This window comes from Calonectris borealis, chromosome 21 (assembly GCF_964195595.1).
Source record: "Calonectris borealis chromosome 21, bCalBor7.hap1.2, whole genome shotgun sequence".
Classification (NCBI taxonomy): domain Eukaryota; kingdom Metazoa; phylum Chordata; class Aves; order Procellariiformes; family Procellariidae; genus Calonectris; species Calonectris borealis.
The window spans coordinates 6,671,065-6,697,405 of record NC_134332.1 but is presented as its reverse complement, the minus strand read 5'-3'; the positions used below and the strand labels follow the sequence as shown (position 1 = coordinate 6,697,405).

At 41.1% G+C, this 26,341-nt stretch overlaps 1 protein-coding gene across 7 annotated transcripts in view; it reads left to right on the top strand.

Moving 5' to 3' along the window:
• PNPLA7 (patatin like domain 7, lysophospholipase) overlaps window positions 1–26,341 on the top strand; it is a 117,425-nt gene that overhangs the window by 43,676 nt on the left and 47,408 nt on the right. For all 7 annotated transcript variants that reach the window (XR_012676760.1, XM_075170488.1, XM_075170489.1 and 4 more), the window contains 3 exons: window positions 6,164–6,277; window positions 17,538–17,598; window positions 19,803–19,952. Coding sequence is in view for 6 of the 7 variants with exons in the window: in XM_075170488.1 (XP_075026589.1) it covers window positions 6,164–6,277; window positions 17,538–17,598; window positions 19,803–19,952 (325 nt within the window). In the remaining variant the exon portion in view is untranslated. The remainder of the gene's footprint in view (window positions 1–6,163; window positions 6,278–17,537; window positions 17,599–19,802; window positions 19,953–26,341) is intronic.

Genomic DNA, 26,341 nt, shown 5'->3' with positions numbered 1-26,341 from the left:
GTCTAGCAAAAACACTGCTGTGAAGATCCGCGCGCGTGTGTCTGTTTTGTGCCTGTGCTGTTCCAGTGCTTGTGTTGGCCGTTGAGCTACGGGTGTGCTACCTGGTCCCTGTGCCTCTGACTTGTTGCCTATCCCTTTCCTTGAGCCTCCTAAACTATCAGCAGATGTCAGTGTTGATATTTCTTCTTTTTATGCCTCCACGGGTGCATCTACGCTTCCTTCCACAGTGTGTTTCATCCCTGTCCCTTGTGTTTGCCGCTGTCTTGCAGTGGTCCTTCCCCAGTGCCTTCGGGTGAGCTGTTGGTTTTGCGTAGCGCCTGGCGCGGCTCGGGGTGGACCTTGTGTCAGGAGAGGGCGAGGAGGCAGTTTTGGCAGACAGACCTCCGAGCCGTTTGTCGTGTCAGTGGGCACCCGGGGTGTCTGTGCAGGGTGCGTACTGGCAGCGGCACTGCAGTCGTGCTGGGAAGCGTCTGTCTGAATTGCTGCACCCCTGCTCAGGATAGTCAGTGCCCTCCGCTGGTGCTGCTGGAAACTATGCCTGTGTTGAACAGAAGAAAATGCCTTTTGGCTATTTTGACTGTTATCAGAGTTCTCGCTTTGTTTTGTAAGACGTGATGCTGCTTTTGTTGAAGCATGGCTGGATGTGTCCTGACCGATCTCCCTGGCACGCTCGTCTGTGGGCTGCTGGGTCTTGCCAAAGCGTCTTGTGGGAACATGAAAACTTGAGCCTGCAAGTACCAGGCTAATTGACAGGTGGTGATTGTGGCTTTCATGAATGAGGATTTGGAAGATGAAGAGTTTAAGCTACATAATTTAATAATTTGTGGGGTTCTAACCTGCTTCCCAGGGTCTCGTTATAACTGATGCTTTCATTTCTGTGGCTGCTGCTCTCTCTTACTGCATCGTGTCCAGGGGGTATCAGTGCAAGGGCCGAAATGCAGGGTACCCTTGCTGTGGAAAGATTTCTGCTCTTTGTGAGCTGATAGCAAGGAAAAGATAGATAGGAGAGAAGGAAATGTATGAGAGAATAAAAAATTCTGGGGTGGAATAGTAGCTATGAAGGAAGAGAAACTGAAAGCAGCACATTATGAAAAGAAACGTGGATGGGAAGGGAATGCACAGAAAGAGCTACAAGAGCGTGTAAATGTGCCAGTGGTTGAAGGTCAGGAAGAATGGACCAGTGACTACAAACACGGTCCTGTTGACTTGTGTCACTAACTCAGACTGGACCTATGTACTATGGGCAGACTTGAAAACTCACTTGGAAAGAAATAATCTACAGAAGAAACTGTATTTTGAAATTATTTGCATTTTACTGTTTGCTGACTACTAGAAAAGTCACCCAATAATTTGTTAAAGTGAGGCTGAATTTGTATGGAGAAGGAATGTTTTATTGCCAACAAAGAGACTAACATAAAACAGCCCTAGTTTTGGGCAAATCCTCCGTGAAGTCTCAGAGATGCTTAAGGCTAAGCATGAGAATAGCTGTGCTTATTGCACTGGGGCTATGCACACACTTAAGCAAATATTCAAAGTGATGTGTTGGATGTAGCTCAAAAAGGGATTTGGAATAATTAGACCAACTTGCAGAAGACGACGCTTTCTAGATTTTACTTTCCAACTGTGTAATTTGGAAAGCTGTAAGAAGAACTGTCAGGGATGACTGTTGAAAATGAAGTCAAAAGAGGTCATGAGAATATAAATTGCTTTTTCCCCTCCTTTTAAAAGATTTACAATAACACTTTTTCTTTGTAAAGGACATGTAAGCTAGGGTTGTGAATCATGTGCATTGTACGCGATGGATGCATAGTACATGTTTTTGTCACTATTTAATACTGAACTAGGAGAAGATATGAGAAATGATATGTCAGAATTAACTGAAACACTAAAAAGAGCATAGGTCTATTTATAGTTGGGTGTTGGTTTTTTTTTTCTTTTTGTTAATGTTAGGAGCAACAGAACTACAACAGTGCAGGAGGGACCATCACCTATGGTAATATCCATGATCAATTACAAGAACCACAAAGTATGTAACACTCTAAATTGATATGTGCTCCTTGATGCAAATTATTAATAGCATTCGAGACATTGCTTCATGTAGCTCTTAGAGGAAATGGAAGTAAAGGCAATGATGGATGGACAGATTCTCGAGGATGTAGAGTGGTAGAGAGGAGGTAGGATGGAGGTGGAGAGGAGACATTGATGCTTGCTGTATACCAGGAGCCAAGGGGAAGACCTCGGAGACAGGTCCGTGATGGATGGAACATTTAGCATTTTTGCATGACTGCTAAAATAAGGCATAGCAGTTGGATTTCAAAAAGAGACAGATTTCAAAGTGTAATGTAGGTTTGCTGAGTTTACAACGTGGGAAAAGCAAACCACACTAGATAATAAGATGGCAAAGAGAAGAATAGCCAGTCCAGATAGAGCAGAAGAGGTGATGGGCTCAAGCCTTCAATGAACTCCAGGAAAACTGGAGGATTGTTTGAGAGAGAGGGGAGGAGCAAGGATGGCATATGGGTGAATTAAAAATTGGAAGAGAAGAGGAAAGGACTTGTTTAGAGGCTTGTTACTAAGGAGAGGGAATGGATGTTACGGGGGAAGAACCAGAGCTGTACTATTGCCTCAAGCAAAATATAGCATGTTGACTTGAATTTGAAAAGCAGCGGGAAAGAGTCCACTGATTCTTCCTTGCACTGTAGCAAATGTTGTAGCTGTATTCATGCTGGCGTGGGTAAATGATGATAACGGTAGTCTGGGAAGGAGCTCAAAAGAGAGCCTTGGGTGATTATACATACAGATGTACAAATATAAGCCCTGGTCAGGTTGAATAAGACTGGAAGATAATAATAACCAAATGTTTCAAGAAATAGTATTATTAATGTTATTATGGAGGTGTCTTTGTGTTGTTTGCTGCAGCTGTGGTGGGTGATCAAAATGTTAAATTTCTTTTTTATGTCCAAGGAAATAATCTTACGGGGTTGATTTTCTGATCACAGGTGGATTTTATTCACATTTAAGTTCAAACTAGATCCCTAAGTCTTGTACTATTTACAAACCTGGAAAAATAAGAAAACTTGTTCAAAAGGCTCGCTGGACAGAGGAGCTCAAGTATTTGAATGTGGCTTAAGACTGAAATGATTTTAAGTACTCACATTGTATAAAACTTCTCTTTTTTCTAAGCAAGAAGAAAAAACTCTGAATAGATGACATCTCAAATGGTTTATTAAGAATAAATACAAAGAAGGAAAGTATCATTTACAGGGGAGAACTACGCTCAATGTTAGAATATGTTTTTAATCTCCAAAAAAGGTGAGAATAGCCAAATACCTATTTGATGTGGCAGATTCCCATGTGCAGAAAATCTAAAACTAGTGCAAAGAAGGCTCTATAACCACAGCGTGTAAAGAGGGAGAGGTGAGAATGTAGTGAAGATTGAGATTAATCCTACAGATGGTCCAAACGTTGAATGAGAGCCCTCTCACTTCCAGTGAAGAGGAAGTATTTTATGAATAGTTTGGGATAACTAATAAAATTAGAGATTGGGAACTGACATGATAATATCCAGGGTAAAGCAAAATTTGAATTTCTTGGTGTACGGTGTCTGGGACCATGCTAGAATACCAGGGTGTATTTGCATGAAAATATCAAAGCTAATGGCAAGACTTATATAGTAGCTGTATGTAAGAGTAGTACAAGATCCAACTTCAGTAATCAGTTGGGAATTACATTCAACAAATTCCCTGCAATTGCGGGGGTCTGTAACACTGGTGGTGTTGCAAATGCCACTTGCTCTGAAGATCTGAATGGCTCCTTGTAAAGGACGTTTGAAAAAGATCTCCATCTCCCCTCTGATCTGCCTAGGGACGAGGTGCGGTTCCATTTGGAAAGGCAAAGTCACAATTCGGAGAAAAAATAAACAACCCTGAGGCTTTGTCTTAAAGTTAAAATTTAATTCCCTTTTTTACAAATCTCATCTTTTCTGAAAGACTTGTGAGCCCTTTGGAGTTAATTTTATGCACTCATATATCACAAAAAGAGTGGAAAATTATATTAGCCACCTTGAGTGTTTTTCTTCTTTTTACAAATTAGACTCAATCAGGTAATGACTGGCTGAGAGGAAAGGTTTTATTTTAACAATTGAAAGCCTTAACCTGCTTTCAGGATAAGGAAGCTAAATTACAGAGCCAAAAGCTGTGATAAAAAGCTGGTAATAGGGGAGAGAGATAAAACAGAAGATGTTATACAACCATTTGGGGAACCTAAAGGGGACTTGGTTCTCCGTAAATGTGTGTACAAAGATGGCATGACCTTTTTTCCCCTTCTATATAATTAGTTTAAAATGTGATTATGTAACAAAACATCCCTGGCATCTGAACAAAAAACAAAGGCTAGGTCTTGCAAAATGTAGTTACTTTAAATTTACGTGTGCAGTTTTTTATGCATAGCAATTGGTGTTGATTAAACTCGTCTGTACTAGCTAGAGTTAATGTTAACAGGCTGATCTCAGCTTTCTGGACTAACTGCAAGTTTTTGAGAGGTAGATGTTCTGGCTGTCTGAATTGTCCATTTTGTGCACATGTAGTCTTCCAAGAAGGCACTGTTGTTGGAAGTGGGGTCATGGAGTTGCGTGTTTTAAATTAATTTTCTTGTACTGTGGGCAGAAGTACATGTCTGGGCACTTGGCACAGCTCAGCTATTGTATGGGGCATTATATACATTGCACTAACTTTTTGTGTGTCTGATCCCCTAGTTCTATAATAAAAGCATTGCTTGTGTTGGAATTTGCTGTAAACATAAGCTTTGGAACTAATTCTGAAAACAAACCCAAAACCAAACAAAAAACGCACATCAAACCCCCCAACCCCAAAACAAAACAATTATAAGCTGATATATTTTCTGTTTCTTTTTCTACTGGAAAACTTAAAATGAAAAGTCATGTTTGTTTTTATTCTAAGTTGCAGTTAGACTGAGGAATGTTTTTGCTTGTGTTTTAACCTTAGTAATTACAGCTACTACAGTGACAACAATTTTTTTTCCAAAACGACTGATCTATGGATTTTAAACCCAGTAAACACTGCCTGTTGCTCACGCCTGAGCTCTGAATGATGCCATCTCGCCTAGCAGGCTATCTCATTAAGCATGTGAAGATATTTCACCAGGGAATTTGATTTCTGCATTTCAAAACAAAATAAGAGCTGGTGGCGGATCCAGGGCTTTGCAGATGGTGCAGTTGGGGATTTGGGGAACAGCTGCATTTTGCGGAGCTTTTAGAACCCGGTTTTGTTTATATTGTGTCAGATTCTCCCCGTAAAGGAGAATATCTCTGCATTAATTTTCATTGCGTGATCATTTTCTCCTTTAAACTTCACTGTCAATAAAATAAATGTTTCTGGGTGAAATAATTGGGTGCTATTTGGGTAGGTGCGTACTGTCACACGTTTTCCTGTTTACATGGCACAGATACACATGCATATGTAAAAACCACCCCAAACCTGGAAAAGCAAAGCTCACTTCTGGCCAAAATGTGCTGATTTGCTTCTCATCCCTTTCTTAATTTTTGGGAAGTCTTGATTCTTTTATTTTTAGGAAGTCTTGATTATTTCAAGGTTGTCGGCATTCAGCTTCTGAAAGTAAAATGAAAGTATTTCAGGGTGGTATTGAGGAAAGAAGAAAGAGCAGTAGAGAAGTGGGGTTTTCCTTTCTCTTAGTTGGCTTTATCACAATTAAAAATGATGGATTAAAAGATATAAGTGGTGGTGTGATGGTGAGTCCGTTGTGTGCCTCTGGTTGTTGTTCTGGCAAGCGTTAAAAGCAGTTCTGATCCTCACTTTGGAGATGTACAGTGTGTGAGAGCTTGCAAAAAATCAAACAAAACTTTCTCTTGTAATGCTGTCTGTCTGGTGCTATGGGTTCTAATTCTGTGAAAAACTGTGACTTGCCAACAGCAGAGTGTGCACCCGAGAGATTTGGATTAAATAGGTGCTAATACTTCTTGCAGATGGATGTGCCTTGGGGGGAAATAGCCTTCTGTTTCGAATGCGTGTGAGCAACAAGTATAACAGTCTGGTTCTTGGGAATTGTTCAGTTTCTTCATCCTGACATTTGATTTTTGCAACATGTTGTGAATTATCTTTAATGTTTTGGCTATGCGCTTTTTCAGGTAGAGGCATTAACCCATCAACCTAGAGCCACGACAGTACACGCAGTCAGAGATTCAGAACTTGCCAAACTCCCAGAGGGAGCACTGACATCTATCAAACGCAAATTCCCCCAGGTAAGAAAATTAAAAGTATTTTCTGTCTATCTCAAAAGATGTCTGAGGAGCTAAAACTCTCCATTAGCACCAAGTCCTCTGGGTTTTTTGTATGATTGATGAATACTGAGAAAACATGATGTTCTCTTTATCTGCCTGATCTGATCTATAGCAGACTTTCACCAGCTTCTCTTCGTTTATCTTCTAGTCAATTTTAGCGTGTTTTATTGCCGGGCTGTTTTGTATATCTGGAAGAAGTTAATGCTAAATGCAGGAAAGTGGAAAAGCATTTGCTAAATGCAAAGTGGAAATCACTTAGTGCTTCATATATTCATAGTAAATGAAAGTTTGACTTCTAAAATCACTTTAAAATGTTGTTATGCATTTGTCTTGCTCACTGGGACTCAAAGTCAGCACTTGGTTATGTGTATCTTTACTTCCAGAGCATTGATACTTGGGGGTTGGTTTTCCTCTTCCTTGCATTTTAGGCTATCGGTCCTCATTCTGCATCTGCCAGATCTGTCTGTGTCCTGAAGACTGTGATTGCTCCCTTTGAATCAATCAACTCATCCATCTTCTTTAATTCACTTGACATTGAACTCTCTCCTGAAAATCTGGAGACTGACGGACTTGAAATTTAATTTTTTTGTCCCTAAGTGCATCAGGGACATTATACTAAGCACTAAATCATTGCACTAGCCTTAAAGGCAATTCTTTAATGCTGTTACTTCAAATTATTTCTGATCTTTCTTTTTGCTGTCTTTAAGATATAAACTTATTTTACCAGATTTCTTAAAAAAAAACTGCAAAAGTAATAAATCCAATCAAAATACTTGTGTTCTTTTGCTTTCCTAGGACCCATAATGTTTTTGATTTATTTATTTTTTTTTTAAACTGTATAATATAAAGTATTCATGCATTCTCATGTTACAAAAACTGTGGGGTTTTTGTCTGTATTATTGCTAGGATAATTTCATCATTGCAGTAAGTGTTCAGAAGTTATGTCAATAAAAAATAATCTTCCTGGTTTCCCTGTAAGGATAATGCCTTCTGAACTTCTGTTGTGGGTTGTTAAGGCACTCCTGTTCTCTGGATCTCTCTTGAATAATTCTCTGATTCTGCTGTCCTCTATTTAATGGAACAGATTTCCTGCCCAGATTTATGAACTGGTAGCAGTGTGCAGCTTCTGTACATAACTAGCCACAAACCGCGTAACGACAGCATGGCATCCTGTCTTGAGCTGCCCTTTTAAATATCACTCTCAAGATATTTAGTATCTAAATAGTGATATTTAGATATTTAATATTTAAATATCACTGATCAGGAAGTGAGGAAATGAGCCGGGTGGAATTTAAATGCGTCTTTCTCCTTACATAATGGATGGATGCTTTTAAATGTTACGAGTAAACATTTAAACGGTAAATTACTAGTAAGCACTGAACATGTAATATTTAGTAATGCCTTGAATGCTGATCTGCACAAAGGCTGTGTTCTAATTCTGCCCTTTTGTTCAGGGCAAGAATTGATTTCAGTGTCTCTTCTCTCTCTCTCTTCCCTTTGCCTATTCTATCAGTCGGCAGAATCATTTTCCCCTAAAGAGTGCTCTCTGTGGAGATGTGAATCTTTTTGCTTTGCAGTTAAAGTTGAGCTTGATTGTTACATTTATAGTACAATTCAAAACATTTATTTGTAATAGAATTCAAATGTCTTCCCATGTCTAAAGAGTGCAGCCTATCAGCCTCAAATTCCTGACCTTTTTGAATATGGAATTCGTTTTCTCTAGACTTGCGTATAGTTTGGCTAACTAGTTGCAATGAAACAAAATGCTAAAATAGATCTTTTAAGGAAATGTGTTGCAAAAAAGGTTGTTAGAAAAAGACATTATTGCTGCCGTTTGAGATCTCCAAATTCTAAATAGATGTTAAACTGGTATCAAAAATGTGAAAGCTTACATTTTTACTATTGGATTATTTTAGAACAAGCATTAGAAATAGGAGTGTAAGATAGACTTTGAAGTTGGTGATTTATGCAGCTAATGCCTTCAGACTGCCTTGAGAACCTAAGGTAAAATATTTTTATATATGATCTCAAAGTTCTTGTATCTTTTTTGTCTGTTAGGTCCATCAGATAAGAGAGGAAGGACAGAAGTGAGAGGGAATTGAAGTGATGGAGGAAAACAAGAGGGTGGAAAGTTTGAAGTCAGGTAGAAAGTACAAAGTCAACTTTAAAGTTAAAATACTGGGGAGAAGTTTTTGACCTGGAAACTAATAAATTGCATACAGAGAAAAAGGGTCTGGGTGGCCGTTTCTTTGAAAAAGAATTCAGGCATTGGTGGATCAAAAGCTGACCATGCCTGAACAATGTCATGCAGTTGCGAAAAAAATATCTATATTAACAGAATGCTTTTTGGAGTGAAGAAATGCTTGCATTCTTTGCGATACTGGAAAAGCTTCAGTACCAGCCTGTGGCAGGACATTTGAAGGAAGAGGCAGACCAAATGAAGATAGTCTAGAGGACAGAAAGGCGGCTGACTGGTGTTTAGAAATATTAACCTATAAAGGCAAAAAGACTGTGAAAGGTTAAAGGTAGACCTGGTAGCTATTTTCAAATGTATAAAGTTGTCTTCTGATAGAAAGGGCATAAGATACTCGCCATATTGGAATAGAGCAAATGGTAGTGTACTGAAATTGCAGCAGTTGGATATTAAGAAAAAGCTGATTCTACTCCCTAGAAAGGCTAAAAGATTGTTACTTGTCTTTATAACCTCTTAAAAAATTATCTTTTGAGGTAGTGCTTAGTGCTGAGCAGAGGGATGAACGAAATGAATTCTCTCTGTCATATTTTCTCTCCCGTTATTCTAGTAGAGTGATTTATACACAGGATTTATGATGTTGTTTTCCCCATCCAACCAAAAGTAATAAAGTAATGAAGGGATAGCAGGTGCAATAGTTTTGAAATAATTGAGTAGGTAGAAAGAGCTAGCTTGTGATTCAGCAGTGTGGTGGAGGGTTTCCCTCTTAGTCCTCTGCAAATCAGAAAACCATCTTTTAGGAAACAAAAAAGCAACTCTGCCTCTGTCAAACACATGCTCCCCAACCGACTGGTAAGGTTAAGTTAACCTGAGTCTCACTTGTGGAATAGTGATCAAACATGTGTGCTTGTCCCCTGAGTCAGGTGAAATGTTCTCTTAGTTCAGAGGAATCCCACACCAGGGAGAACTGCTTTTGCTTTGGTGTTCCTCTTGGCAGCTTTCGTAGAGCCTAAATAGTGTGTATCTTAACAGCCAAGAACTGGGCAATTCCTGAGATTGAATTACCCTTTCAATTAGTTGCCCTTGAGCTTTACTATTTCCTGTCAAGGGTGAAGAACCCTTTAATCCTAGGAGTTAGTGGAGGGACTTCATCCTGCATACTTTTCACCAGTCATGGAATGCATTGTAAGAAAATATTACCTGGGTAAGATGGGTAAGAAAATTGTAAACGTGGGTGGTGCTTGACAATGAGAACAACGTGAAATGAGGGATATCATGCTCTATTAGTCCGTACAGTGATTCAAGTTCCTTGAGCTGTGATGTACAATCTGGAAAAATCGCACAGCTGATCCTTGGGGAAGCACCGTATGCTTGCCCGCTGTTTTGTCTTCTCCCCTGGGCATCTGCTTTGGTCCTGTCAGAGACAGGATGCTGGTCTGCTGGGATCTTTGGTGTGGCCCATTATAGCTCCTGTTACTCTGAGGGATGAAACAGATGGGTGAGCACGGGCAATCTAATCTCAGTTCTAAGTAACAGCCAAAATTTCAGAGTATGTGCCCAGAAATGACAGATGTTGACTTCTAGGTCCTGCTCAGCCTGCAGAAGTCGAATCTGCATCTTCTAGCTTCTCAGGAAAGCATCCCAACCTTGAGTCACTCTGCATATGGCATCTTAGACATTCCCAATTGAAAGTGGTCCACAGTGCAAAACTTCTTTGTTTTCTCGGGACTGATGCCCGAGGGCCACAGCGCTCCAGCGTAGCCATCAGGGCACTCGGCCAGCGAGAGCATTTGCTCCTCTGACAGCCTCGGTGCTTGCTTCTGGTGCTGCTTGAAGCTGTTCAGCGTTGCAGGAGTGAAAGGGAATTGATGCTTTCTATTTTCATCACTGCTTTCAGTTCTGAAAAGTAGGACAGAGAATCAGCTCACGATTTTTGGCACCGCAAAGCAGTTTTGAAGCAGTAGCGAGAGCGCAGAATTTCTGAACAGATTACAGAGATGTTCTAACATCAGTGTATAACTTGGATCACATTTCATAGATTATCTTTGCCTCTACTGAGCTGCAATTGTTTTTGTAATTCTAACTTGAAATTTAGACCTGCTGTAGCTGATGGAAATTGCACTGAGAAATCGCTTAGGAGCTGTGGGGGGGTGAAATGCAAGACCTTTTGCATGCTAGAAATGCATGCTAGAAAATACGGAGTTTTTCTGCATCTTTCTTGTAATTCTCTAAGTCTGCCCTTGGGGTTTAAATATATTCAGAACCCATCATCCATCTTGAACAGCGAGTTCTGCTGTCTTTGTATGCGTATTTTAACCAGAGCTTTTCTGAAGTGAATGAAGCCTTCCCTAGCGTTATCTGCCTTAAAAGTGAGTTCGGTAATGTGCCCTCTTTTCAAAACGCTTCCCTCAGGCATTGTGTATGTTGTGCATCACGTTATTTAAGCTTGATGTGGCACTGTGGAATAGGTCAGGAGAGGCCGTGCTTCTAGATTTTTCTCTATTTGTTCTCATGGCCCATTAAAGTAAGTTTTCCTTGACTGTAGGAGAAGTGGATGTGAAAAGGAGAGACGAAAAATGTTCCATGGAAGCGTGGTCACCAACTGTAGCTGCCCGACATGAGGCGGGCCAGAGTGAGTGCTTAGTCATAGCAGTGATGCGGGACTGACATTTTTCTTCAAGACACAATTGATCACAAGCATTAGAAGCTCAAACAGCCCCAGGATAAAGCTTCATTTCTTCTGTATGCTTTAATGGCATTTGTAAAGGTGCCAGAAATTGTTGCAAGTGAGCATTTAAGATTTGCTTTGTCACAGCGTTTCTCAAACTGTTGGAAGTTTTAATCGGAGACCCCTTGCTAAGCTCCCTGATTCTGTGACAAGCAGAGTGTATTTAAAGCTTCAAGAACGCCACGGTTTTATTCAAGTTGATCTAATTTACCTCTCCTCCTCCCTTGTCCCCCAAAAAAAGCCCTTAAGAAAGCTGGTAGAGAATAATCTCAGCTCCTGGAAACAGCTCCACAGAAATGAACCTGCTATTATGTGATTTTGTATAGATAAAATGGCTGTTATTACTATTTTACCCCAACTGCATTTACTCTGTAGAATAGAAAACCCTTGGCATCCCTGTTTTCCGTGCTAGCTTATTCACGTTGGGTCTCTGTGTGGTAGAAAGCCCTTTTACGTGTCCTTTAACTAAATCACAGATGTGTGTGAAGGTCTATAATACCTTGCTATGAAGGTACCGATAAATTGTTATTTAACATATTTAATTTAGAGGTGGCCTATTGGGTGACTGATTTGAAGTTTTAAAGGCTTAACTATTAAGTATCTCATTTTCAAACTTTGAAGTCACCAGAGAAAGTCCTTAGCTCACCTGCAAGCCGTCTTGTTCACTGCGAGAATACTGGTCTTTTGGATCTGGGTGATGGTAGAGGATCCACTAGAAAGGCTCGGAACAGACTTGGAAGGAAAACCGCATTCCGATTTGTAGGGCTGTATATCTGTTGGTTGTACAGGATCCAGACTGGCATGTCAGGCTTGCTCCCTACTTCAGCCAAGGCTGGTTTCCTAAACCAGGGACCCGCAAGAAGACACCACTGACAGGGGATGGTGCTGCCCTTCCTAGGGACTGGCCCTTTGCTTTCTTGCACAGGAACTTTGTGGCTTAGATTTAAAATAGCGTACAATTAAACCTGAGCCTTAGTGCAGCGTGGAGCAGAGTTGATGAATGTATTGTTTCGTTTTTGTTCTTAATTTTATTTTTTCTCTTCTGAGAAAGACGGATTTCTACTACACAGTACCTTTTACATCAATTACTTGTTACTGTGAATTTGGATATTGGTGTAGATTTTGTGGAATTTTCCCATGATTTCTCTAAGTCAGCTTTGTTGAAAGTTAGCTAAGATGGGAAAAAGCTTTGTTTGGTACCATCGTTTTCTATTGGCAGATAGTCAATTTGCCAGGCAATCTGTACTATTCGCAGAATGAAATAAATATCCATCGGAAAGTATTTTACAACTGAATTCTCATGAAAATCACTTTCAAAAGGGTTTATTGAAACGCAACTCTTAAGTTTCACAGTTGAATAGGAACAAAAACTTTAACTAGAACCCAGCCTTGGAAGATTAGCTAGGTGTGGATAATAGGTTGAAATATTTAAAAGGATTATAGGAAATACAACGCTGCAGAGTGACCGTAACGACTTGGTGTGGGAATTATAGTAGCTGTGAAGCAAGTGGTGCTCAGGATAACACCAAAGACCTGAGATGGATGGAGTAGTCGCTGCGCGTTTGCACCATCGCTAGCAGGTGATGCAGAGCTGTAATACTGCCTGGCCCCATTGCTGAAGGATGTTTGTTTTGAAAATGAAATTAGTCATCCTAAAATAGGCAAATACAGTCCCCTTGGGAATGTGAGTTTAGTCCTTGCCCTGCAATGCAGAGGCTGCAGGTCTGTTGAGTAATTTAACAGTAGTTAAGCAGAGGGAGAATTAACAGTTTCCCAGCGCCTTCTTTGTAGCAGATGCAGACTTTCACGTTCGGTACGAGGGAGCTGGGGGGATTGGAGGCTGCTAAGAGAGCTCGAGTGGGTCTTACTGGGGATGGAGTTGATTCAGAAACAGCCAGGAAGACAGCATGTTTCTAGGTAGATGAGGTGGTAAGTGGTAAGCTGGGTCAGAGAGGTGGAATTGTGCTGAGGAAAGTGCTCTCCAACGCCATTTGAGAGAGAGAAATACTCTTTATCCTGTTTTGCCCTGCACAAAAGTGTTCTTGGCGAGTTAATCTGAAAAGGTGAGTAGGTGGAAGGAGGAGGAACAACATTTTATTTCCCTTGCAAAATGCGTGTCTCGAATGTCCTGGCACAGGTTTTACGAATTTACAGTTGCAGTAGGGTCTGCGAGAGCAGGAGAAGTTTCGGGACTTTTGGAGAATGGTACTGATGCACCTGGAATCCCAAGTAGCTTTTGAGATAGAGAAATACTCAGTTTTTTAGCCCTGTAAGGTTAGTTTTCTTCCTTCTGGCCTGAAAAGCCTTTTGCATAAGCTCAGGAGAGTGAATATTTGTTTGCTTCAGGTTTTTTGGTTGTTTGGTTGTTTTTTTTTTTTTGAAAGTTAACCTAGTTGTCTTTACGACCCAGGCAGGCTCCATGGCTCCAGAGTCCAGACTCCCGCTGTGAGACCTTATAGGTGTATGTTTAGGTTGCTGGCAAAGCCTTGTGAGCTTTCTGAGTCATTTTGCAGCTTGAGGTGGCAGCAGTGGGTAGGAAAGCGCGTTCCGTGTCACCAGGACAAGTTTAACCTGCGTGTGGCAATTTCAGCGATGCCGCTCTGTTCGCGCCTGGCCTACAACAGAAGTGCCTCATCGATGTCTCTGCTTCTCGTTACTGTTTTAAGTGATTAACTGTGATTAACTGAGCGGGATCCGCTCACTGCTAGCGCAGTTTCTAATTGTGAGGAATGATAAATTCAACTTCCTCACAAACTGGAACAAGTTTGGCTCTAACAAGGGGTCAAAAAGTTGCATTTACTTTGCAGGCAATTAATGTTTCTCACCTAATTTAGAAACCTTCTGGTGTTCTCGGATAAGTCTGCACTCCAACCCGTTGCCTTTTTGCAGTGCAGATTTTTCTTCAAACCTTAAATCCAAATTTGTGGATTCTGTGCCAGTGGATTGGGCTGCGACTCGGTGTCTGTGGAGCGCGGGGTATGTGTTTGCAGGGCTGGGCAGATGGGTGCTAGAAGAGACTGTAAAATCCAGGATGCGCCGTAGGGATGAGCACACCAGACGCTGCCGACTGTGCTGTGAAGGCTGTCTAGCCCTGGGTGACAGTGACACTCCGGAAACGAGACGATTTTGCATGTACAGATGTCTGGGAAGTGCTCTGCGCTCTTCTGGCACCGTGCTTGGGAAAGACGGGCGTTGGCATGGGAGAGGGGGTAGAAGTCTTGCCTACTTTTGGAAAAACAGTACCTGAGTCCATCACTGGCTCAACTGTGCTGGGGGCAGCGGTGGAGGCTCTGTGGCACCTCCAGAGGATTGAAAACTCAGTGTTTCTTCCAGGTCAGTCAGGTTTTCCTAGCAGTGCTGCCAGAGGTCCTGCCTTCCCCCTCTGCCCAAACCCTCACTTCCAAGTCCCAGAGCTTTTCCTACGAAATACAGCTAAATAGGTAGGGTGGGAATAAGCGACTGCTGAATCACTGCTCAGGTGCCTGCCTGCCAGAGCCTTTCTCCTGCCTCTGTCTCCGCCGGGCATGCTTGGAATAACTCTGTTTCCCTGCACTCCCTGTGCATGACCTCCCAGCCCGAGGGCTAATTTCTGCTTGCTTCCTCCTCCTCCTCTCCCCCGGCTAAACCAGCCCCCTCCATGCCCACCCCAGGTCCTTCCCTGGGTTCCCTGGCTTCCTTGTCATAGTCTCTTGGGCTGTATCTAGCTGTGCTGCTCCTTCTTCTTGTGCCATGTTACTGGAGGGGTTAGAATAAAGGGGTTTGGAAACCTGAAGGGTGATCTTTTTTTTAATTCTCCCAGTTGTACTGGATTTGGTGAGAGCTGCTCTGCACAGTAATGGGTGCAGGTCAGTCATTGAAGCTTGGGTCTGTTGTTGATGAAGAGATGTGATTTATATTGACTTCTCCCTCAGACGGATGGACAAGTCTCTTTTAAAGGTACACATTGCCTTTTTGTGAACGAGAATTTAGTGTATGTAATATAAAACGCCAAAGAAATTTCAGGCCAGTTCTTTGCTCCGATCCCAAATTGATGTTCCTTCGACGTTGCCATGACTGCGGCAGAGTGACTCATCCCGTTATGGTTAGCAATTTGCTTGTCTTACAAAGTCACCGGGGAAATAATTTTTCCATATCTATACGTACCAAGGCTGTAAGGTTTGCTTTAGCAAACAAGACAAATAATATTTCCTGGTAATAGGAGCAGCCAACTGGAAAATGAGACCAATAGATTCTATTCTTAGTTCCGTCATTAACCTTGGACATTTTCTTTACCTTAGCTGGAGCTCTCCTTAGCTGTCTGTAAAGCAGAAAAAGTTATAAATACAGGAGGTGGTTTCAGTAAGTAATTAAAATTCTGATTTTTAAAGTGGTTCAGAAGTGTAAAATGTTCATAACGCCTTCCAAAACTGCTTAAGGAAAGTCCTAGTGTGCAGATACAGGTTGTTAGGTGAATGCATGTGAGCTGGGAATAGCGAACGCTCTTGTGAGGCGGGTTATCTCCCTTAGGAAGGGCAATCAGTCTCATAATTTTTATTAAGAATTCCCTCTTTCCCTCCCTGCTCCCCGAAGTTGGGGCAATTTTCCGTAGCTACGCCCAGCACCATTAATGGAATCCCAGAACTGCAGATCTTGGCGTTATTAAAGTGGTAACGAGTTGGCTGGGTGGCTGGATGATCATCAGGTCTTGTTGTACTTTGGACAAATGGAAGCATTTTAGATCCTGTTTGAGATTCCAGGATAAGGAAGGAGGCTGAGAGCTCGCCTGCCGTCGGGAGCTGCCCTCGTTAGGAGCAGCGGTCGTGCTGCATCGGTGCTCTCAGCGAAGCGGGTATGGACAATTGTGTCCACTATTGGTGCAAATAAGAGAAACATTAAAGAAGTTGATCTTGGATCACTGAGGAGATGGTTGATGTGGCATCTTTAAGGACTTGCAGTTATGGCTATGGGATAGAAAGCGCTCAAATAACTTTGTTTAGCTCTTACTCCTTGCTCCACTGTAAGTTGCACTGTGTTGGAAGCTACCTGTTTGCTCTTCTCCCTTCCTCCTTCAGATGCTTAAAAAATACTGGCGCTTAGTAAAGCTGTGGAGTTTCATAGTCTAGGACAATTTATGGTATTTTTTTTTTAAAGCAGGATATATAAATGATTCTGATGGGCATGCTGACCTGTCGTGATGCTTACATGGTCTTTTATTTGAAAGATGCATCCTGAAGTGCCTGTTCTTAGGGGAACAGTGTGTCTTTGTCCAAAATCCAAGGTAGCCATTTGCTGCTGCTTGTTTAGCTTGTTAAGAGTTTGGACAACTTCTGTTGTGTGGGTTTTGGGTGTTTTTATGTCCTCCTGAAGATTAGAGTTATTTTGACCTTGAATTATTTGTCTGGGGGACAGTATCTAATGATTGCTCTATTAATTTTTAATGCATTTAAATATCTCTTTTCCTTATTTGGTAAAACATTTGCGCATAGCTTTTCAGATTAAACGATGCATTTTCCAAGTCTATCACTCCTTGGTATTGCAATTATTAGTCTTCTGCTGCACCACTGTTGGGAATTATTAATTGTTAATGTTGGAGATAAGCTTGTCAGTTTTCAGATATGCTTGGCTATTTGAATATTGGTTTATATCAATGTAAGTCCTGTTGAAAAAAAGCTGGGGAAGAAAAATCTGTCCCTTCAAAGGTACAACGCAAACACGATTTGAGGGGGAAAAAGCAACTTCTTAGATAGTTTGTTCTGATTGTGCAGGTGTTTAGATTGTGTATTTATCTCTTTTATTCAAGATGTCTTAAATTGATTACTGTGAACAGTGACTAATTCACAGGGGGTCAAGTGGAAGCAAGATCGTGTGGGGTATCTGAGTACAGACTTGAACCTTTTTGAGCCTTTAGTACCTGCAGAAGGCGGAGGTGTGCAACAGCCATGGGATAGGCAGAGTGACTGTGCAAGCACACTGCAGAGAGATAAGAGGATTGCTGAAAATGCAATTTGATACGTTTCCCAAAATAATTGGATTTTTTTCTTCTGTTCCCACAGCAAGTTAAATACTGCCTTTTTTTTGTTTTGTTTTGTTTTCTTCTTTTTCCAGATTAGAGTAAAATAAGGTATAAGAAATCAAGACAAATGATCAGTCACCATATGTTACAGCCAGGAAAGAAGCTATGGTTATAAAACCTTGTCTCTGTATGGTTCAACTTGAGATAGCAACTTACAGAAGTTTGAAAGTATCCATTTAGATGCACTGGTTTTAGTACATTCTTCCTGAATGTTTGTTTCTTTTCTTTTTTCTTTCTTTCCCATTGCTAGGTTGTGACTAGACTTATTCACTTGCTGGGCGAGAAGATTCTTGGCAGCCTTCAGCAGGGAGGTAAGACTCATTCCTGGACTACGCTCATTGATGCTGGTGCTTCCTTGGAGCTAGATTTACATCGTTAAATCTGGAGACAGAAAGTGCATACTTGAAAAGAGAATTCGTCGCTAAATATTTTAGCTGTTGTCATAAGTGAATGGTGATTTTTGAGATATATGTGTGTACACATTTTTTTTTGGCGGAGCATGGCTAATTAAGTATGGGAATGGAATGATTTGCAATTGAGATAGAAAAGTACTGCTGCATATGTGCAGTGAAATTTCCTTGAAATTTCTTGCAAGAGAAGAGCTCAAAGGGAGCATTGGAAATAGCAGCTGTAACAGACTTGAATCAGATAGTCGTGCTGAGTGGCATCTGCATTGTAGACTGACTTAATATGTCTGTATTTGCATTATCTTAATGAATTGTCTGAGAGGAAATGGTCTGCTCTGGATTGGTTCTTAAGCTTTGTGTATGTGGCAGAGGCAAAACAAAGTATATTTACTGATTGAAGTGAGTAGGAGGAAATTTTCCAAATTTTGAGCAGCTTTTAAAAGGAAACAGATGCACATTAACTACTGAGGGTATTGTGGGGTTGTTGTGGGGTGAGTTGTTTGGTTTTTGTTTGGTTGGGTTTTTTTAATTCCTTTTATTGCTGTTTTTGTGGTATTCCAAGGAGACTGAAAATGAGGTAGCCAACTGTCATGTTTTGGAGCAGTCTTGGGGAGTGAATCTTGAAGTCCGCTCTTTCTTTACGTGCTCAGCTTTCTGTACACAATCAGTTGTGTACGAATCTCTAGTGATAATTGTACTTAAACTTTTGAGCACACTGAAATGCCTTTGTGGCCTAGGGCAGAGTCCGCACTGCTTGGGAAATAGGGCAATATGCGCTCTGCAGAAAATGGGAGGAAAATTAGTGACAGTAATAAGAGTTCAATCAGAGAATCACCATTGAAGTCTGGAGGAGGAAAGGACTGGTGGAGATGAAGGAGTTGAGCAATGATGAACTCGTTTGAACCTACAAATATCTTCTTGAAGATTGCCAAAAAGAGTGGAAAAACTATTTAATGTTCTGTGCAGAGCTATTTTAGAAGACTTGAAATGAATAACTCAGTCACTGAATATATTTGAAAAAAGTTTATCTGATATTTCTGTGTGTCCTGCAGGGTTCTGTTGATCTTGCATATAGACTTTGAGTGAGTTTTCATATGGTATATCAAATACTTCCACATGTCCATGTCAAGAATTCATCTTAATGGTGCATCTTAGGCCTTTTCTGGGTGAAATGAGATAAGCAGGACGTTAAATCCTAACTGAGATGACTAAGTTTATTGTGTACTTGGAGCTGGGTGGATAGGCATTAGCAGCAAAGTAAGGTTGTCTGGAAGGCTTAGTTAAAGAGAAAAGAAATAGTATCAAAATGAAAAGAACAGTTTGTAGAACACCCCTATCATTGATCTTTTCCTGTTCTAAGCTATCTAGGAAGATGTTTGTCACATGCATTGCATGTGTCTGTCAAAAAATGCTTTCCTCTGCCCATACTCTTTGTCCTTACTCAGCTTACCATATTATATTGGAGATACTTCCACGGTTACTTTGCAGCTACTTCATAGGTTCCATATTTTATTTTAGTATGCCTAAGCACGTATCTGTAAAGCTCCACATTTTCCCATCTTGGAGAGAAGTGAAAATAGGTGGAGATACACATTCCCCGTAGGAACTTTGTTTGTTGAAAACAAGTACTTATTTCCTTGATCAGGAATACCATAAAAAGTGAATGTTAATTTTTGGAATATTTTGATACTGACAACAGGTTTTGGGATTTTGTTAGTTAGGCTAATTCCTCTTGTGGGCTAAATCAATGCCTGTTCCAAAGTTGTGGCCCTTCAAAGTGATTCAGAGTGCCTTTTTATCTTTTTCTTAACAGGTCAGGTAAATGCACATTGTTTTTAACCTATTCCTGGCATCCAGATATTTTTAACATTGCCTGACTTTTATCCATGCATGCTATGTCAGCAGCCAAAAATGATGGAGATTGATCTTCATCCTCTTATGGATGAAATATGTGAGAACTCTTTCCTTTTTTGTGATATGGAGGACGTTACATTTATCTTAGGTTAAGCAATTCAGTGACACTTTCTTTGCTGCCTGACAGTTGAAAACAATGAAATGACACCTCGCTTTCTGGGTTGGCTGATGGCAAGTTTTTTCTTTTCGAACAGGTCATCCTCTTGGATTACACAGCTCGAGTAGCAAGTGGGATGCCGGAAATCCTGCCAGCAATCTCTCCACAGTAGCAATTATGCCAGTGTCTGAAGAGGTGCCGCTTACGGCTTTTACTCTGGAGCTCAAGCATGCTCTCAGTGCTGTGGGTAAGAAGTGTTTACATCTTACTGCATCATAGGAAAATGCTTCGTCTTTTTAGAGAGGTACGGCCAGGTACCTGTCATTAGTCAAAGGTGGATTCATGCTGCATTAGGGGTGGTAGCAGTACAGCAGTGCTCAGGATCAGTCTTTTTCATGATCTCTTGCTTCTCTGTTCCCATCCCTAATGTGCATTTAATTTTAGTGGAAAACAACTCAGAAATACCAGCCAATCTGTCTGGCCTCTCGCCTTGGCTGCCCTCACTCCTAAGGCTGCAGACACTCCAGTGGGCAAATCCCACCACCAGTGCCTGTCTGAGAGTCCAATTCTCCTCTCTCTCTCTTTCTCTCTCATGTGAGAGTCTTTCAGGCTTCCTCAATTGTACAGTTCCATCTAGCAAAGGATTTCTTACGCAGTTTTCTTTTGTTGAGGTAGCGCAGTGAGTGGTAAGCATAAGACTTGATGGAAGAGGCTTGTGGAGGAGATCCAGGTTGGCACTGGAAGTCCAAACTTAAGTCTTAAATGATTGTTCCATTTGTTGCCAGCTTTTTTGTCTGTCTTGTGCTCACAAAACCATGTATTCAGCTCACAGTTGAGTCATTAATTGCTTTATTCATTGGTGAAGTTGTGTGTGCAAGTTCCAGTTGCTCACAAAACCATGTATTCAATTCATAATTCAGTTCACGCTCTGTACTACAGTTTGACATTTCCTGAACATCCTCTTCTCATTCCTGTACACTATTGCAGATCTCTTGAGTAAATCTCCCATAGTCCTTTGAAGAATTGTTAGTCTCCTATCTCACAGCTTATTACTTTGAAAAGTACAAGTGCTTGAGGTACAACCACTTATATTTATTGGTTATTTCCTTTTTGACCTTATGGGTATCTGGAGCTGGCCCTTATTATTCTGCTTAAAAAATCTTCTAGGTGAGCAGGCACAGGAGAAAGCTGTTGATGCTTGAACTCTTTCACCTTTTGAAGTATGAATTTGTATGCAGCTTATGGTGGAGATGTGTTACAGTGAGTACTGATTTGTGGGCGTTTGAAGATTACTCTTATTTTGAGATGGCAGAAAAATTTTACATCCATAACGGAGCGCAGATCTCAGCCGTAGCTATATTGCTAATGGGTACTTCTTATGGATTGCTGCCAGCTTGTTTTGATGTGTGACAGTGCTAAGAGCCTGTAAATAAAACAAACAAAAACTTAAGTACATAGATGGACTGTTTGGAATAAAAATAACCATTCTAGTTGAAAGCAACTAGAACGTAACAAATGAGGAGTTTTGTTATGATCACTTGGTCTTTCCTCGTTCACCCTTCTTTTTTTTTTTTTTTTTTTTTTCTTTTCCTAAACTGACGCCTGTGTAGTGCTTGGCAGCTATAGATGGTACTATACAACCTTGGCATCTGAAGTTCTTGCCAAAATGGAGCAGACGGCTGCAGTGGGAAGAGGAAAGTGTTGTGTGAAAACACAGCTAGCCATATGGTTCAAAACACAGCTGGTAGACCAAGCTCCCTGGCCTTGATAGCCTCTGCTCGTCGGGTCAGCCTAGTGCTTATTCAGCCCCACAACACTTGGAGACAGTGGTTAACCTTCTGCCAGTGCCTTACTGTGCGTGTTTACATACTGTACAGTGCTGAGGGTTTTTTCATGCAAGCTGTATTTTTGGTTTTATTTTAGGAGAAACAGCATTCTCTCTCTCTCTCTGTTTGTTTTGTTGGTTTTTTTTTTTTTTCCTTAATGGTAGCTTTTGTATTTTCTCCTTTATCCTATGGCTATAAATTGTTTGGGTATTTCTTATCGGTGCGTGATAAAGTGCTCTGAGTGATGTGCCAGATGGTGCATTGCTATGAGGAAAGGGGCTGGAATGATTTTTCTTCTGACTTCTTACATCAAAAACTGAAATGAGTAGTCAGTGTTGTGAAGCAAAATTTTGGTTTATTTTTAGATTGTCTTGGTATTCGCCTGACCATTAGAACTGTGTCTGTTTTACACGTGAGGAAATTGAAACCTTATGTGAAAAGACCTGCGTTAGGGCCTTGGTGAGCAGCTGGTGCGTGGGAGCTTGGAGCCCCTGCCACCGGAGCACTTACCTGCTTCTAACTTTGAAATTGGCTGCTTGGCACTTGGGGTTTGGGTGTGAACTGCCATTAGATGTTAAACTATTTATGGAAGTGAGAGGTGTTACTTAATATGCTTGAGAAGGCTTAATTGAAAATCTTTCTCATAAGGAAGTCTTTTTCAGTGCCTGTGTTCCTAATTTTGAAAATAAGGGGTTTCACAGTATAGATTTGCTGCTATTGGCATATTTTTTTGTTTATCCTTTTGGTTTTTCTAGAACAAACTTTTTGTTTAGTTGTAAATTGTAATCAGATGTTGCCATTTAACACTTGACTTAACATTTGGTCCATATTGTTTCATTGCTCAGGGCTTGAAATATGTTCCAGAGCAGTGGAGGGTAGCCTTAATATGTGGGGTGAAAGCAGTTGGTTTTAGCTTTCTTTTGCAACTTAATATATTATTTTAGAAAATTCCTTACTCTTCCTGTTAATATTAACTTAGATGAATATTGCAGTGATGCCTCGAGTCCCCTTGCTGCAGGTTGGAGACAAGAGAATAGAAGAAATTAGGAGGATGCAGGCAGTAACAGGAGGCTGCCCCTCATCCTGGGGAGAGTGGTCGGGGTGCAGACTGGGTTGTACCACAGCCTGTAAAATTAGATTAGAGGATGGTTTTTCTTTTCCTGGAACTAGCATTAGGAGGCTATTGGCAGTGCTATGAGTTTGAGCTGGTTGCAGATTAATCTATTTAACAGGATTTTTTTTTGGTAATTTTTAACTGCTTCCATCTTATTAAAGGAGTATAAAAATAATGACAAATAGAATATCTCAGTCTGATAGTGGAAGCTTCATAACACCATGAATTAATATACATTATCCACAAGAACTGGAAATGTATTCAGAACCTTTCCCCCCTACCCCCCAAAACACTTTGCCTGTAATGAGGCAGACTTACTGGTTTGGTTGCTTGATTCTGTTGTGGGGGTTTAATTTTTTTTTTTCCAATTTTTTTTTTTTTTTTTTTTAATTTGCAATGGGAACACCTCACATGACCAGACTGCTCTCCATACTGGGCTTAATGGGTCCCAGAGCGTGCTGGCCTGGCTGGCCAGGTTATGCTGCATTCTGCACGCAGGGAACATCAACGCATGGTACCACTCACAGCTTTATCCAACCAATTTGTGCTGGTTTCTTGGAAGTTCGGTGTTTCTGTGGTTTATGGTAATTCAGATATTGTTTCTGGACAGTGTGATTGTGTCCCAATTAAATACTGAGGGATGTTCATGTTTCCATGGCGTTCGTTCTGTTAAAAGCTGGACGGTGAAGCGGTTACTTGGTATCTGGCGGCAGTAACTCTGCATGAGCCTTCATCTTGAGACATTATAAACGTAAAATATGACCTGAGCATTGAGGAGAGAGCGGGAAAGTCCTGCAGGGTGAACTGGAGGCATGCGTCCTCACTCGCTTTGCTTGTATGCTTCAGTGTAAAAGCCCTTTCTTTGAATGTTGGTCTTTGGGTCTCCAAAGAAAAGGGTGTAGAGTATAAAACTTGCAAAAAGCAGGGACAGTATTTTCCACTTCTGAACTGGAGTGACATGAAGGTGGGCAAGTTTTACTGCTGTGCAAAGTTTCAGGTTAGGATAACGACACTGATGAATTCTGGTCAAGGTCTGTGATGTCTCTTTTTATTATTAATATTTTTTCCCCTTAATCCTGCTAGAGCTGAGAGTATCTCTTATGAAAAAGGTCTTCTGCAGTTTTCAGATTTTTAAAAAGTATTTGCCTAACTATTTTTTTGTTCTTTTACTGAGACCAGCTAAATGATACCACATGGCTGATAGTATATAATTTCAAACTGAAATAGAGAGGGATTCAAACCCAACATATGTGTCTCTCTCCTTCCTTTCTGCTCTTTAAAGATAAGCTTTCTTTTAATTTCTAAAAATGTATAATGTATTGGAAAGCTCACTGAAATATCTTTACGAAAAATTTATTGGAGTTTTTAATTGTAGTTCTGCCTGAATTTCCTTTCTTTACACACAGATTAGATTTAAATGTTAAGTGTTTAATGTGGTGCCTGGACCCTGGCACAACTTGGTATTTTTTGCTGGGCGAGATCTTCTGGCATTGGGACATCAAACTCATTTTTCAGTTCTGTCTCTTTAACACATAATTTTGTAGACTTTTATTAGGCCAAATATAAATTCTCTTTTGATGAAGTCCAGGCAAGTAAGTTTGCTGTGCTAAAAGTTTTCCACAGTGCGTTTTGGATGTATCTTTTTGTGCGAGTATTTTTTCCAGGTGAGTGGATTTGCAACCATTTCTAACCACCAGTGATCAGTTCTTGATCTCTGGACCTCTGATTTCTCTGGGCAACTTTTTGACCATGTTTTATTAGATTTAGAACTAGGATATCTGTATTCCCACTCCTGCATATCTTACGAAATTGGTAGTATGTGGAAAAAAATTACCAAAGTGAGTACCATGCTCATCTTTGGAAAGAAAGGAAGAGTTTTGTGTCTCATGTGTGGTGCTTATGTCTCCTTACTGGGGCAGGATTTGAGCTTGGAAGCCTTGCTGAAGGGCTGTCTCAACCCTTTTCTTGAGTGTCTTTTATTCTTAAAAGATAAAATGAACTAAACCTCTGATACTTGCCAGCATTTTTTTCTCCTCACTTCTCTTTCACAGAATCGTAGTTCTGTGCTGAAAAACAGATGACTCTGGAGTACCAATTCAGATGCTCCATCCACCTGAATTCGAGGTTTCCCCATGAATTATGATCCTCTGTGCCTGGGGGTAACACTGCTGCCATGCAGTTTTCTCACCTGAAGCGCATAAAAGCCGGGATTCAGAATCTCAGTGGGTTGGCTGAAAGAAAACCCCCCAGGGGCTATTAAAAAGTCGCCACCTCTGGCTTGAGAAATTCATAAACTGCGAATTGCTGGAGGCTCGGAGAATGTCATTAAGTGTTCCTTGCTCTAATACTCTTCCCCAGCAATCTGCTGCTGGTTGCAGTCAGAGAGACACTATTGGGCTTAGCTAAATATTTAATGTTACCTCATATCACCTCTCCTGTGTTCTTAACTTCGAGCTATTCACCCCGTGTCTAGTCCTACTGGAAGAGAACAGTCCCTGAAGGGTGCTGGAGGGTGGCGGGACGTTTTCATGATGCCAACTGCAGCTGTAAATTGACTGCGAGGCTGATGTCAGGTGTGGAGAGGGCGTCACTAGATGATGGTGTGTAACTATGATAACGCGCGTTGAGGATGCGGTAACACGTCATCTTGGCCATTCCTGCCTGCCGGTGTGGCTGTTTGAGGGGTATGTACTTGAGAATGATTTTTATTACTTTGTTGCTCTCAGCAGCTTAGTTTAAATAACACTTTTGGTCATTCTGTTTTATGCGTTTGAGAACGCAGATGTTGGTGTTCTTGATCACATTAATGGAGGGTTATTTAATGGTTGATTAATTGGGAGTTTGCTAGAAATTGGAAGTGTAGAGCAGATGGCTGTTATTTCTGAAGCAAAACGGAGTTGGTTCTGTTGGAAGCATCGCCACGTTCTGTGCTGGAGATGAATAAAGGTCTGGGCATCTTCATCCCGCGCTGCCAGTGTGCAGAGGAGATGCTGGGCAGACTCCTCCTGAGCCGGCACAGCTGTGTGTCTGTCTGTACGCTCGTATTTGTGTCATATACTGTGAACTGCTTCTTTTCCAAATACAAAAGTGAGGTGAGCGGACATGATTTCTGAAGTCATATGCCTCTCCAAGGCTCTTTTGATGCTTGATGAGGATGTGTTGTTCCCATTCAAGATACCTGTGGGTCAAGTAACCATCACCTTGACTAACATAAAGATGCAGCCCAGCTCTACAAAGTCTGCCTCTCGCCTTGTATAAAGGGTGTTCTGGCTGGCTGGGTCGCTGGGTTTAATGGTTTCCCCTTAGGGCACGTGCCCCCCGTGCATCAGATCAGTACGGTGCAATTCAAGCGCCTTTGCTGATGTTCGTGGATCTCAGTGACTGTGTGCAGGGAGGTAACAGGCAAATGCGGAGGTGGAGCACTCTGTGCCCTCCTTGTCGTTAGTCTCTTACTTGACATTTTTACTGTATTCCTCAGCTCATTGTACATTCCTGGCTGTTCGTCTGCACCTAGTAAACTTCCAGCGCTGTCATAAAGCTTTGTAAGTCACATATCCTGGAAGAATATTTGGTCTACATATCATTTCTATTTTGCTGAGGACTTTGACATATTAATGAACACAAATGGTAACTCTGCTGTTGAATGCTTTTTCAGAATTTACCTGCCCTCTCTCCCTTGCTGTCTTCATAGCATGC